The 14,742-nt window shown below is 37.9% G+C and overlaps 2 protein-coding genes across 3 annotated transcripts; one reads left to right on the top strand and one right to left on the bottom strand.

Moving 5' to 3' along the window:
- The first annotated feature begins 104 nt into the window (after positions 1-104).
- fam171b (family with sequence similarity 171 member B) lies at positions 105-7,549 on the top strand. The gene is made up of 8 exons (XM_058778161.1): positions 105-585; positions 2,205-2,438; positions 2,841-2,933; positions 3,136-3,291; positions 3,718-3,888; positions 4,358-4,471; positions 4,655-4,778; positions 4,958-7,549. The coding sequence occupies exons 1-8, from the start codon at positions 411-413 to the stop codon at positions 6,186-6,188; spliced, it is 2,298 nt and encodes a 765-aa protein (XP_058634144.1). The 5' UTR covers positions 105-410; the 3' UTR covers positions 6,189-7,549.
- Positions 7,550-9,141: 1,592 nt separating this feature from the next.
- zswim2 (zinc finger, SWIM-type containing 2) lies at positions 9,142-13,861 on the bottom strand. 2 transcript variants are annotated; one of them, XM_058778162.1, is made up of 10 exons: positions 13,583-13,861; positions 13,427-13,503; positions 13,033-13,073; positions 12,655-12,880; positions 11,766-11,904; positions 11,559-11,671; positions 10,900-10,984; positions 10,582-10,664; positions 10,275-10,452; positions 9,143-10,175 (listed from the first exon to the last, which is right to left on the bottom strand). In XM_058778162.1, exons 1-10 carry the CDS (start codon positions 13,730-13,732, stop codon positions 9,489-9,491), a joined length of 1,779 nt encoding a protein of 592 aa, XP_058634145.1. In that variant the 5' UTR covers positions 13,733-13,861; the 3' UTR covers positions 9,143-9,488. The 2 variants fall into 2 exon arrangements, with proteins under 2 accessions (XP_058634146.1, XP_058634145.1); XM_058778163.1 differs by lacking the exon at positions 13,583-13,861 and having other exon boundaries at positions 9,142-10,175; positions 12,655-12,792.
- Positions 13,862-14,742: the final 881 nt, after the last annotated feature.

The raw sequence follows: 14,742 nt of genomic DNA, 5'->3' as shown, positions 1-14,742 counted from the left end.
AGTTTAGGGGTAGGAGTTGGGTTAGGTGACAGAAAACATTACCCTGATAGAAAATTAATAGAAGTCCATGCAATATCCACACTATTTTTTCGAGACATATATTTTGCTCATTTTAAAATGTTATATAAACCAATTAAAATATCTTGGTAAATTGTTTTTACCTACGCATGAAAAGAGCATTGCGTAATTGCGTGCGCTTTAACAAAGAGAAGAAACACTGAGCCAGCAGATGGCATCGCGTGAGCTATGACGCAACACGCGCACCCGCCTGACTCCAGCAGCTCCCTCAGATATCCGTCGCTCCACCCGAGAAGCATGATGTGACCGTGATATACACAGCCACCTAAAGACAGAAAGACAACAACATTCTCCTTCTCCGTGTCACTGAGTGCAGTTATGTCTGAGACGCCATGCCAGATCTTTCGGGGTGTGTGCTCCTCGCCGCGCTGCTGATTTTCTGCGAGGATGGGTACGTGAGGAGAGCGGAGGGTGGGGTGCTCGCCTCGCTGTCGGAGGAGGACAATGCCAGCGACACACAGACGTCCCCGCTCAAGGGACAGGGGGATGCGACGGTGCCTCCATCAGGTAACAGTCACGGCATCCGCTGGGTTCATCCTCAGCATCATTTGCATCCTCAGCATCCGCTCCGCCATGAGCTCCGCATGCGGCGTGCTCGCGAATAATAGGGATGTTTTCATGATGGGGTACATGACAACAAAGGACAGGGGTGCGCTGTTGACCGCTGTGCTTGCTGTCTCATAACATTGGCCTATAGCGTTCATTATGTGTCTATTATTTGTGAGCCTGCGGAGCGCTTCTACAGGGCCATTTGCAGTGAAGCCACCTATTTCAGGCTTTATTTAGGACAGCCATGTCTACATTATTTAAAGGTGAATAGCTGATATGGTTGAGCAACATTATGATGTTTATCTTCAACATCTTATCTTCATTATGCATTTAAGGTGGGATTAGTTTAGAGCCAGAATCATCCAAGACCTTTTTGTTTGAGATGGTATTATCAAATCCATTAGGCCTTTAATGTCAGGGGTTTTCAACGTTTTGATGCCAATGACCCCAAAATTACTAAAATGTGAGGCCACTATATATGTGTATATATATATATATATATATATATATATATATATATATATGCATTTGAAAAAAATTGTATCTGATATTGCAAAGACAACATGTTTAAAAAAAAAAAAAACAGTTGCTATTTACATTGCACATAGATCAAAATAAATTATAGATCATTAATTCAAAATAAATTGTAATAATTCAGATTATTTTTATACTTTTTTTCCCCTCTAAATTTTCTGCTGACCCCTTGGGATTCCTGGACCCCTGCTTGAAAGCACCTGCCATTGCCATTCACAGATGGGTCTAGAACAGCACAAAGAGTAGCACCTAATTTCATAACATCAATGTTACTGTGCTATAGTAGCAAATTTCCTGTAACACATTTTAAGTACCAGGTCATGGTTGTGTTATAGTAATCTAGTTATATGTAATAGTAATCTTTTAATATTGCTTAAATATCAGGGCCTGAAGTTAAGACCAAAGCATTTCCAAGAAATATTAAGTATTAAAAAAAAAAAAAATTGTTGAAGCTGCGTTGCTTTATTTGACTAACTTGTGTCTGCCATTGTTTCATCCTGGTTATACTGTTGTTTTTAGGTTCTGCACATGTGCAAAGAATAAGGGATTGACTTCTTTTTTCAGTATTGAGAGAGATTTCAATAATGATTTTCAAGGTTTCTCAAGCCTCAGCTTTTCACTGATGTGCTCATCCGACATTTGGCACTTTGATCTATTTTTAAGTCGCTCTGCCTGAGCCGTGGGTCCAATGGTCATTACTATTTCAAGGCAAAGATTTTACTGTCACCAACCAATTTTTTTCAGTGCTGGCTGTGTTGGTTTTTAATGCGTTGAACAATTACAGTTCAGTTACTTCAATGAACTTTTAAACATTGGTGCATGTGGTTAACCTTAAACTTAACTTAAACATTTAATTTGTTTCATTTTTTCTTCATTTTAAAAAAAATAATTCTCTTATCTTTGACTCATATTACAAGGGCTTGAGGTAAAATGTAGCGTTCAAATGACCAGAATATCCTATGTTCATTTTTATGCACTCTATAAATTTTTAATGCACATTTTTTATTAATTTCCACAAAAACCTGACATTTTTCTGTCTCCAGAGTCGCTCCTGACCCTGAAGATTTGGGTTAAAGATGCGTCTAGCCAGAGGTTCGTGAAAGGAGCTCTGGTGAGTGTGTTTTTGAATGGATCCCAGATTCACTCCAGCCAGACTCTGGAGAATGGGGAGGTCACGGTCACTGTTCCATACCACCTTGGCCTGACCCTCACTCTGGTGGCCAGCATGGAGGGTTATGTGCTCACCCAGCTGCCTTGGAAAACCACCAAGATGCCCAGTAAGTTCATAACCTGAATTTATTATTTGTTATTTAATTTATTAGGTTATTGTGTATTTTATATGATTTTATGACATCAGGCTATGATTTTTGTTATGTTTTGTTTATAGGCATGTAATAATTAGATGATGTATTTTTTATTGCATTTTTAAGTTTCTCTTAATCTCTGTATATTTTAGCAAGTAATGCTCAATAAACACCTCAGTGAGATAGATGACTAGGCAGCAAGAAAGCTGTGAACCATGTGACCTCACCCTGGCCCTGGCTTGTTTTATAACACACAACTAGAGCTCTAAAGAAATGACCTTCAAACATATGGAGAAAAACAACTAATGTCACTTAATGTGAGAAACTTGGCTGCTGAAATGAGGTCTGAGTGATTGTTTTTATGCTATTTCCTAGTTTTTTCTGTTATTACAATGTCCCTGCGCCCTCAAACACAAGGGAACATCTGGCTCTTTGATGATACTGTGCTGATAACTCGAAAAGCATCTGGTATGTCAGATAAAACATCCCTATTACCTGTTATCCAATTATCCATACTGCTATTTTTAAATTGAGAGCAGTTTTAAAAATGTTATAATCTATAATTTAATGCAGTACCTATTTACATCTGCTGCATGGAGCCCTACTCAGAATGTAATACTGACACACAAAATTTCCACTGTTGTATTATCTATATATTTTCACATTACAGATCTGTCATTTCAACCAAGTGTACAGTTTCCCAAAAGTCTCCTCAAACTGTCTGAGAACACTACCATCTCCATGTTGTCAGCCTATCTGACAGTTCCAACCCTGCCTACAGAAAAAGACTCAAATTTCTTTACTCTAAACCAGAGCGGTAAAGGAGGTAAGATGAATTTGAAAAAAAGCATAAATTATCTTTTGCATCTGACTACATGGTGGTGCAGGCAAATCTAAACAGTTGTCCTGTCATTCCTAATCACATCTTATCATTGAGTGAATGCTAACCCTTTGTGTTTCACTGAATGTTTATGATCTATAAGAGAGAGGAGTATATTGTAGGGCAATTTTAGTCAATGAAAGCTACAAACTCCATTACTGTTTAGACTCGATGCTGCATTGATTAGTTAATGTTATTGATTAGGCAATATCAGGCCTCTAGGATAACCAGATTTAAACAAGAGCTGACATGATGGCAGATTGTACACATAATATTGATCCTCTAGACCACACACACCTTTACACAGTTTTCTTATGTATTTTCTGCAGATTATAAAATGAATCTCAGTTATCATTGTATCCCCAATTACAGGTTATAGGAATGTCAAGTTAAACCCCTTGGCTATGATCAGTGCCCAGTTAGTGTCTAATGGAAAAGAGGTTGACGTCAAAGGACCCATTCAGCTCAAAATACCACTTCCCTACAACACCCACATCCGACCATCTGACTCGCTGCCTGCTTGGACCTTCAACATGACCATAGGTGATTGAAAAACATTTCAGCATTTAAAGACTGCAAACTTGTCCATTCAGAAGAAACTTGTCAGATCTTCCACTGTTTTCTTGAAGTGGGGACTATGAACTATCATCATTACAGTCTTTAAGCAACACTTAACACTTAATGGACCCTAATGGGGGCTAGTGGCATAGAAATGACATTGAATGGAAGTGATTGTTGGGTGACAACCTTTGCTAGTGTTATGGAAAATTACTTGATCTGAGACATCAGTGAAGTTTGAGTGTATACTAAATGTGAAATTAACTGCCGTACCATGCTTAAAGTTGGATAGGAGAACTGTGTAAAGAGTTTTGAAAAAGTGACCTAATTATTGAGAAATAGGTCCTCGTGATTTTAAACAACTTTAAGTAGAACACAATACCATGTATATCAAGGTCAGGAGATCTTTGGAATTGTGTCCAATAGAAGCACTTAATGATATATTTTATCACAGGTACCTGGGTAAATAAAGGTATAGGCACTGTTCAGATGGAGACAAATGGCCTAGTCTGGAATTACGTAGCACCTCAACTTGGTAACTGGATTGCTGCACCACCACCATCATCAGGTAGGAATCAGTCATATTTAAGATGTAATTAAAATATGTATTGTAAAATCTCTCACTCAGCTCATCAAACTACTTATCAATCCAAAAGCATTCCACTTTCATTACTTACTTCACCACTGAAATCCATATCTTCTTATGTTCATGTGCAGCCCTCTAACCAGATTTATGTTTTTGTAAATCTAGGTTATATGGGGCTCGCAAGCTCAATGGATTTCATTTCCTACCACACATACCTTCTTGTGGGTATCTTGGGAGGAACTCTTGTGATAGTCATTGGATTTTTATCTGTGATTGTATTTCACTGCAGGTAAGAGCTTATTCAGCCATGCAAACATCATTGTATGACTTTCTAAAACTTTTTCAAACACCAATGAGCAACATTGAATTGCCTGACTTGAATAATTAATCTTAACCTTATTTTCATGTGAATGGCAATTATCAAAATATGTAGCAAAAAAATATGTCCTTTCCTATCTTGTTTTACAGAGATTTAAACTATGAAGCTGGAAGAAAGCGATGGAATTCCACCAGGCTCACTGTACTGAAGAAAGACCAGACCACTTCCACCAGCTCTGATGAGGCTCAAGAACTTTTCTTTCATAATGGGGACCGGTCTTACTCTCTGGCTGCAAGAGGCATCGGCCACGATGCATCAGACTCTCCACGACACCAAGCCAACTACAACATTTATGTGGAAAATATTGGCCGGCCAGCGGGCAATCTGTACGAGAATATTGGAGCTGTGGGATTAGAAAGCTTCAGAGCCGCAGTGTCTAATCTCTATGTTAATAGTGACGAAGTTGCAAAGCTACGGGAAAAATCTGAACAGAATGGCTCACGCCAGAATGGTGCGGAGAATGTAGTTTTCAGAGACAAGCTGTTCCACATCTATAACCAGTCTGTGGCAATTGTACCGGCCCCAGAGTTGTTCACTTCCCAGGGACAAGCTGACCCATCTGGAAGTAGATCTGCCACTTTCCCACGGAATGGCATGGAGCATGGAGCTCAGACAGAGCGTAACTTAAAAGACAGTTTCACTCAGACATTACCTAAAGTTCCCCAGCAGGACAGTGACGAGCAGCAGGCTCTGGAAGGAGCACAAGCCGCTGCTGCAAACCCAGGGTTATGGGGCCGCTACAGTCATCTCCTGGAATCCGTATCTGTCCCAGGAACTTTGAACGAAGCAGCCAGAATGGGGCCTTTCCGGGGGGAACTCCAGGGAATATCAGAGCAAACCTTGCTGGAGCTCTCCAAGGGTAAGCCGTCCATTCACCCGCCCCGGGCCTGGTTTGTGTCTCTGGATGGTAAACCAGCAGCCCAGGTTCGTCACTCTGTGATTGAGCTTCAGGGAAGACATCGTCCAGGCAGCAGCAATGACACAAGCTTGGACTCTGGAGTGGACATGAACGAGCTGCAGCAGCCTCTGCGGAAAAGCGAGGAACCTTCAAGCTCTAGCATGGCTAAAATAAGTGGAAATCAAGAGCAGGACTTGAGCAGCAGTGAAATTGGGAGTCCCGAGGACACGTCCCTGAGGAACACCCTGGAAGGCAGTAGTGCAGCCATTCCCAACATCCCAGAAGACAGGGATGCAGGGGACACCTCTAGCGAGTCCAAATCTACCCCTCCACCACGGAGACTGCGGAAGGTTCGAGACAAGAAGCCTGACAAGAAGACATCTCGACACATGAGGGAGGAGAGACCCCAAATGAAACACTAACTGAATAACCTGCGTGTAGCTGTAGCTTTTTGGCGTCTGAAAATGGTTTTGATCAAATTGCCTTATAACATAAACATCAGGAAGAATGAATAAAACAAAAATGCCTGTCTTGCCGTAGCTCAAAGTCAATTATTGTGGTTATGCTGTATCCAGCATCTTGTCAGCAGTTCATTTGTACACAATTTCCCAACCACACTGTACAATGTTTTTAAAAACTTCTTTGAAAGAACATATTTGTTTACCTTCAAAAGTACATTGTAAAAGTATGTATATATCTATATATCTAAGTATTTTTAAACATTTGTTGCCCTGGGAGCACAATGCTTGTACCCACAATGCTCTTCTATTGAGTCTGAAAAATTGTTTAAATGCTATCAATTTGGATCTCTTGACTCGCTTGTAATTAGTTTTTGATCTTCAATTCAGTTCTCCAGACATTAAAATGTAACGCAAGGAACTGCCACACAGTGCCATAAACAATTATAAAATAAATTGTGAAAAAAATTAGCACTGTTAAGCTAAGCACTATATATTCTCCAATTCAGAAAGAGCACCAGTGTGTTGCAAAGAGTTTTCTGAGGGAGCGACTAAGGCCTTTGAGGTCATATGCCGCTTTAACACACTGTACTTATTTATGTATTATTGCTAGTCACATTTGCATGCCGTCCATTGTGATGCTTTTATCATTCAATGTTTTCATGTTTAAGAATGTAGTACCCAAAAACATCAACGATATGTCTCGGGTTATGGTTTACCTTACCAAGGCCAGTGCTGGAAGCACAGCTGTACAGGTCATAAACCTAGTATATTAAGATGTTTCTTGTGCTAATGTGTTTTGTGTGTGAAATATTTCTTCACAAATTGACAACAAATCATTATCAACTCATGTATTGAATGTGTTGGAGCTTTTTTAGCTTTATTATTTTGGACAATTAATTGTAACTGTTTAATTCTTATTGACAGTTACAATAAAACACTAGCTTCTTGTAGTCAGGCAGCAAATTTGAACTAAGATGGTTTGACATTATAAATGAAGTATGACCGAGGAGAGATTGCATTGTTTTAATGTAATTTATGTTGTATTGTAGCATTTATTATTTCATTAATTGTAATATATTTTAATGATTTCTCAACACACTGGTTTAAATGGCTCATGAGCCATTCCTGGATGCTTTAAAGTACAGCTTGTAATCTGCCTTTTTGTGCACATTTAATAAAGGTACTTGACCAAAAATAAAAATACTCACGAGTTTTATGTACTTAGAATTAATGAAAGCATACCTTTTTTTTTTTAACCATATAAATAAACATTAAATACTTAAATGTAAATGACAATAATAAAAGTACTGTCTCTTATACCAACATATACAGGTGCTGGCCATATAATTAGAATATCATCAAAAAGTTGATTTATCTCACTAATTCCATTCAAAAAGTGAAACTTGTATATTATATTCATTCATTACACACAGACTGATATATTTCAAATGTTTATTTCTTTTAATTTTGATGATTAGAGTTTACAGCTCATGAAAGTCAAAAATCAGTATCTCAAAATATTAGAATATTTACATTTGAGTTTGAATAAATGACCATTCCTACAGTATAAATTCTGGGTATCTTTTGTTCTTTGAAACCACAATAATGGGGAAGACTGCTGACTTGGCAATGATCCAGAAGACGAACATTGACGCCCTCCACAAAGAGGCTAAGTCACAGAAGGTCATTACTGAAAGGTGTGGCTGTTTACAGAGTGCTGTATCAAAGCATATTAAATGCAAAGTTGACTGGAAGGAAGAATTTGGGTAGGAAAAGGTGCACAAGCAACAGGGATGACCGCAAGCTTGAGAATACAGTCAAGCAAAGCCGATTCAAACACTTGTGAGAGCTTCACAAGGAGAGAACTGAAGCTAGAGTCAGTGCATCAAGAGTCACCACGCTCAGATGTCTTCAGGAAAAGGGTCACCAAGCCACTTCTGAACCAGAGACAACGTCAGAAGCGTCTTAACTGGGCTGTGGAGAAAAAGAACTGGACTGTTGCTCAGTGGTCCAAAGTCCTCTTTTCAGATGAAAGTAAATTTTACATTTCATTTGGAAATCAAGGTCCCAGAGTCTGAAGGAAGAGTGGAGAGGCACAGAATCCATGTTGCTTGAAGTCCAGTGTGAAGTTTCCACAGTCAGTGATGATTTGGGCTGCCATGTCATCTGCTGGTGTTGGTCCACTGTGTTTTCTGAAGTCCACAGTCAACGCAGCCATCTACCAGGAAATTTTAGAGCACTTCATGCTTCCTTCTGTTGACAAGCTTTACGGAGATGCTGATTTCATTTTCCAGCAGGACCTGGCACCTGCCCACACTGCCAAAGGTACCAAAAGCTGGTTTAATGACCATAGTGTTACTGTGCTTGATTGGCCAGCAAACTCGCCTGACCTCTACCCCATAGAGAATCTATGGGGTATTGTCAAGAGGAAGATGAGAGACACCAGACCCAACAATGCAGATGAGCTGAAGGCCACTATCAGAGCAACCTGGGCTCTCATAACACCTGAGCAGTGCCACAGACTGATCGACTCCATGCCACGCCGCATTGCTGCAGTAATTCAGGCAAAAGGAGCCCCAACTAAGTATTGAGTGCTGTACATGCTCATACTTTTCATTTTCATACTTTTCAGTTGGCCAAGATTTCTAAAAATCCTTTCTTTGTATTGGTCTTAAGTAATATTCTAATATTTTGAGATACTGATTTTTGACTTTCATGAGCTGTAAGCTCTAATCATCAAAATTAAAAGAAATAAACATTTGAAATATATCAGTCTGTGTGTAATGAATGAATATAATATACAAGTTTCACTTTTTGAATGGAATTAGTGAAATAAATCAACTTTTTGATGATATTCTAATTATATGACCAGCACCTGTATGTCAAAAATGGCCCGTCTTTGCCTTTGCTTTCAGCAAAGATCACGCACTGTTAATTTTTAGTTTAAAGATTCTGAATTGCAGTGACTGCTCAGCTAAATACAAGAAAACCTAACATGCTTGATTTTATTAAGCAAGAAATTTAAGGCACTCATATGAGGTATAACATTAAAAAGCCCATTTTAAAACAGGGCAATAACATTAAAAAGAGCCTTCCTCAGGGTGCTTCTGGATTTTAACATTATAGCCGCAGTTTAATAAAAAGCTTTTTAATATTACACATTTGAGTGTCTTGAATTCTTGCTTCATGGACTGTGGAGGTAATCCAAACACCCTTGAAGCAACTTGCTACCATTATTTTTTGATTGCATATTTGTTTACTTTACTCTTGTTTTCTCACAAGTATAACTTTGACAGGATTGTTAGTCATCCAGAGATGAAGATCCTTCACATCCACCATGTTTGGCCTTGGTCTCTGTCTTAAGCGACCATTCCTCAGTGGTCTGATCCTGCCGAAAGCCGGAGTCATGCTGGGTGACCCATTAATGTCCACAGTGAGCCTTTCCTGGTCATTTTGTGTTCCGGCCAAAGCTGACTGGACGTTCAAACAAGTTAGACTAACTGCCGAGGGCCTATTTGGGAAGGACTCTCTCCTCTGTGCAACTATTGCCTTCCCAACTGATAAGCTCCTATGATGTTTATTTGTATAATTCTGCTTTATGTTGGACATTCTGGAATATGGTTCTATGTGGGAACTATTGATGCAGAGATCCTGAAAACCCTCACTGAGTGCATCCACAGAGGAAGGACTGGAATACCCTGGTTCAGATATCACTGTTCTCAACCGAGATGGAGCACTACCTCTTTTTACGTCCAAACCAATACCTGGTAGAAAGAACTCTGAAATCTGGTCATCAGTACGCTTGCTCAGAACATCACTAGATGGAGCCAGAGATCTTTCTTTTCTGCCGCTTTTGGGATTCCACATAAGAGGACTGTAGATGACGTGCCAGTCCAGTGGGCAGCAGTTAGACTTGCAGAGCAATGGATCAATACAGCCAGTATGGAACTGGGTCAGGTTCAGGAAAGAAAGAAAATAGATAATAAAAAAGATATTAAAGATATTAATTATCAGTATTCATTGAATGAGCTGAACTTGAGATGTTACCTTATGTTTGCAGGGAAGAGTTCTGACATGCTGACCCAGTTGAAATCTTGAGAGGCAAATTCTACACTGAACACCTGGATAAAGCAGTCTGGACTCTTTTCGAACTCTCACCATCGGCAAACTCTTCATTACATAGTTCGGGATGATATCACACGTCACACCAGACATTCTGCTGGAGCTGTAATGTAGAATTAAATAGAGTAATATGTCCCAATAACCCCCCACCCCAAAATAAATCCTTAACGTGAGTTTGGAATTAAAAATAAAAGAACTACGTTGCACAGAATCTAGAATGGAGCAGACGAACCTACTATCCATTGAGTGGTTTTCCTTTTTCTGTGTGTCCTCAGAGGCATGAGGTTCTGCTGTCTGCCATGGCTGACCTCTTTTCTGCACAATTAGAACAGTAAAGAAATACAATTTTATTAACCTCTAAATTCTATCAGTAATACTATAATGCATTACTACACATTAATCACTGTAACAACCTAAAAATCCATTTAAACATTAAAATGCTGTTCATTATATCGTTTGATAGTGCCACAATTTATGCTATAAATAACTACATTCTGCAGTTATGAATAGCATGTACAGCACTGCTCACATTTGAATCTTAAAAACTCACCATTCGAACCATGAAGCAATGTTGTGGATGTACTGTTCTCCTAAAGCAGTCTTCACACAGATGGAAATAACTGCAGTCTGTGCATCTGTGATTATCAGATTTAAGACACTGAATATGACACTCCAATCCAACATTAGTCAGAATCAGGATATATAGATTACCGTTCAAACATCTGAGCTCAGCAGGTTTTTTCTTTCAAAAAAATTAAAACTTTGAAAAGTTTTATCAATACTAATACTTTTATTCAGCAAAGATGCATTAAACTGACCAAAACAAAGAGTTTTACACAGTTACAAATACAAAAGTCTATTCTTTTGAATGTTCTATTCATCAAAGAATTCTGTAAGAATGCATCACAGTTTCACAGGAATAATAAGCAGTGCTTTTCTTTTTTTTTTTTTACTGTTTTCAACATTGATAATTATATGATAATAGAAAAAATATATTTTAGCACCAAATCAGCATATTGCAGTGATTTCTGAAGGATCCTGTGACACTGGATTACTGGCTGCTGAAAACTAACATTACACAATATAACTGTTTTTACTGTATTTTTGATCAAATAGATGCAGCCTTGGTGATCATAAGACACTTCTTCCAAAAAAAATCTTATCAACCCCAAACCTCTGACTAATAGTATATGTGTAATAGATGCCTACTTGAAACATTTGCCGATGATTGGACAAACCCTGCAGCTGTTGCACATAACACCCAGATGTTTGTCCAGACAGTCCTTCTCATAGCAGGTTAACAGTTCACCTGCATTTTTCACCTGTCAAAGATAACACATTTAAACCCGAGATGATTTAAGTTTAAACAAAGGGTAAGAAAGGACATTTAATTAACTGTGTCTTGCAATGATGTACCTGTTCAGTCAGCTGCTTAAAAGTGCCAAAGTCCTCCCTACAAAGTGGACACTTAAGCTGGCCACGTGGGTCCCTCTTTGTTTGATGATCAGCCCATACCTTCATGCAGGAAATGTGGATGTTGTTTCCACAACTGAACCTTAAAAATGATGCATAATTACATTGTAACCAGTCACCACCCCACAGCATAGAAATTTCATGTCATTGAGGATCACTAATAGCTTTTTGAGTTTAAAAGGAAACTTGGGTGAGTGTGATGCATTTGAGAAAGGCATAATTACTACATTTCTCTGTTTAAAAATGTATTGATTTCAAATTTTTCAGCTATGGAACATATTCACTTGCCGTTTAATAAAATTTTTATCATTAAATTCTACATATATTTACATATTTTAGATATATATGTGACCCTAGACCACAAAACCAGTCTTGAGTCACTGGGGTATATTTGTAGCAATAGCCAAAAATACATTGTATGGGTCAAAATTATTGATTTTTCTTTTATGTCAAAAATCATTAGGACATTAAGTAAAGATCATGTTCCATGAAGATATTTTGTAAATTTCCTAGCGTAAATATATCAAAACTTAATTTTTTGATTAGTAATACACATTGCTAAGAACTTAATTTGGACAACTTTAAAGGCGATTTTCTCAATATTTAGATTTTTTTTTGCACCCTCAGATTCCAGATTTTCAAATAGTTGTATCTCGGCCAAATATTGTCCTATCATAACAAACCATACATCAATGGAAAGCTTTCAGATTATGTATAAATCTCAATTTCGAAAAATTTACCCTCATGACTGGTTTTGTGGTCCAGGGTCACATATTCAAGGAGTATCCATTTAACTTCCTAAATAAGATTAATTCTAAATAAGTTCTCCTACTTGCAATAGGTTACAGGCAATTTTTTCAGCAAAAGTTCTTCTTGACAGATTGGACATATATCATCTTTCTCAATGTCTTTCTGTCTGATGCTTCCGTCTTCCTCACTAGGCTCAGGACATGATGGCTCTGAGCTCCTCCTGTCATTAGGAGACGTAGTTTTGGTTACATGAAGCCCTTGTAACAGCTCTAGGATCTGTCTCTCCGCAAGACCGTACTGAAAACAGTCTGAAAAAGAACAAATGACCAGAAAGACACTTGTAGCTCAAACATTAATGTACAGGCAGTATGTGCCTTTATGTGCATCTGTTTGCAAGATATCAGTGGAACGGATTGTTTGATGATGCCTACACCTTAGAAAGAAAAGTTTGTCTACTTACATTCATGATCTTCTGGTAGTCGAAATTTACGCATTAAAATCCTAGAATGAAGTGGAAAAGTAAGGTATGAGATAAAGTTAGATGATATCTCAACATCCAACCTGTATATGTGTTTCTTCAACTATGTGCACTTTTCTGTCCCAGGGGTTGTTATTTTTTTAAACTAAAAGATTAGGTAACAATAAAACTTTGAATTGTTATACAATGCCTAGATCATTTATTTATGCTACTTTTCAAATGCCTGTCATGCAGATTTTATTGTTGTACACTTAACCCCTGAAGGCAAGACCTACACTTTCATTTAAAAAAAAAAACTAGGTAAAAAAAGGTGAAAACTAAGTACCCATTGTTGAAGAAACACCCACCTTGAGTTCAACCCAAAGCATTTATTTACCAGCAGATGTGTGTACAAAGATCCTTCTCTTTCTGAAACGTAGGGCAGGTACACGTGTGTGGATCGCCCAAACACACCTTAAATATGAAACTGCATTGTTAATTTGCACAAAATATATTAAAAATGTAATTAAACAACAAAGTAATGCAAGCTTACTTTATAATGTTTGCTGTCTCCATCCTCTTTCAGGAGAAATCCAATCGGTCCAAACTCTTTGAGAATAAAAATGGTGGTATTCAGGGCTCGATGTTGATGTGAGCTGACAGTATCACTCACTGCTTTCCTCCACATTGTTTTCCGGAACATTTTTAACCCAATTTCGTTAGAAAATACGCTTATATTTTTAGTAAACGTTTTAATGAACAATGTAAGTCTCTAGACGTTTCATAAAAACTTTAAGTCGTTACATGAACACGCTGAAACTTTCCGTCTCGAATCAGGTGTTGCTATTGTATCTGGTGTTTCTATAGCAACAAGTTACGTTCAAAAACAGTAGATGCGTATCACCTCTAGATGGCGGTATTGAGTCTCTGTTGTCTCCTTACCCAAGTGTGTTCTCTGTAATGTCAGTTCTTTTTCAGTAAACATTTTTTAAGAATAATATGCTGTTTAATCAACATTTGACAGTTGACAGAAACCATGTTAAAACTACATAGGCCTATTCCAGCACTTACTCCTAAGCTTATTGTTATTGATGTCAACTTGAAAAATAACGAACAACATGTTAAACTGTTGCTAAATGTGTTCGGTGTCTAGTCTATAGAAAAGGTAAAAGTATTAATCGCAGATTAATACAATAACTGCAGGGGTGTTTCTAGCCATTCATCAGTAGTCACTCTCATCAAAAAGTGTCCTCATATTTTGATACTGTTATGAATATCTGGATATACTGTATATGGTCCTCACCTGCAGAAGTGGATCGTTTACAATGTGCACGCTTCAAGAGCTGCTTCGCTGAAAAATGTGACCCTGGACCACAAAACCAGTCATAAGTAGCACGGGTATATCTGTAGCAATAGCCAAAAATACATTGTATGATAGATTTATAGATATTTATTAGGATATTAAGTGAAGATCATATTCCATGAAGATATTTTGTAAATTTCCTACTGTAAATATATCAAAAGTTAATTTTTGATTAATATGCATTGCTAAGAACTTAATTTGGACAAATTTAAAGGCGATTTTCTCAATATTTAGATTTTTTATTTATTTATTTATTTTGCACCCTCAGATTCCAGATTTTCAAATAGTTGCATCTCAGCCAAATATTGTCCTGTCCTAACAAACCATACATCATTGGAAAGCTTATTTAT

Source organism: Onychostoma macrolepis, chromosome 06, assembly GCF_012432095.1.
Source record: "Onychostoma macrolepis isolate SWU-2019 chromosome 06, ASM1243209v1, whole genome shotgun sequence".
NCBI classification, from domain to species: Eukaryota; Metazoa; Chordata; class Actinopteri; order Cypriniformes; family Cyprinidae; genus Onychostoma; species Onychostoma macrolepis.
Note: the sequence above shows the minus strand (reverse complement) of the source record. Positions and strands in the feature narration are given on the sequence as shown.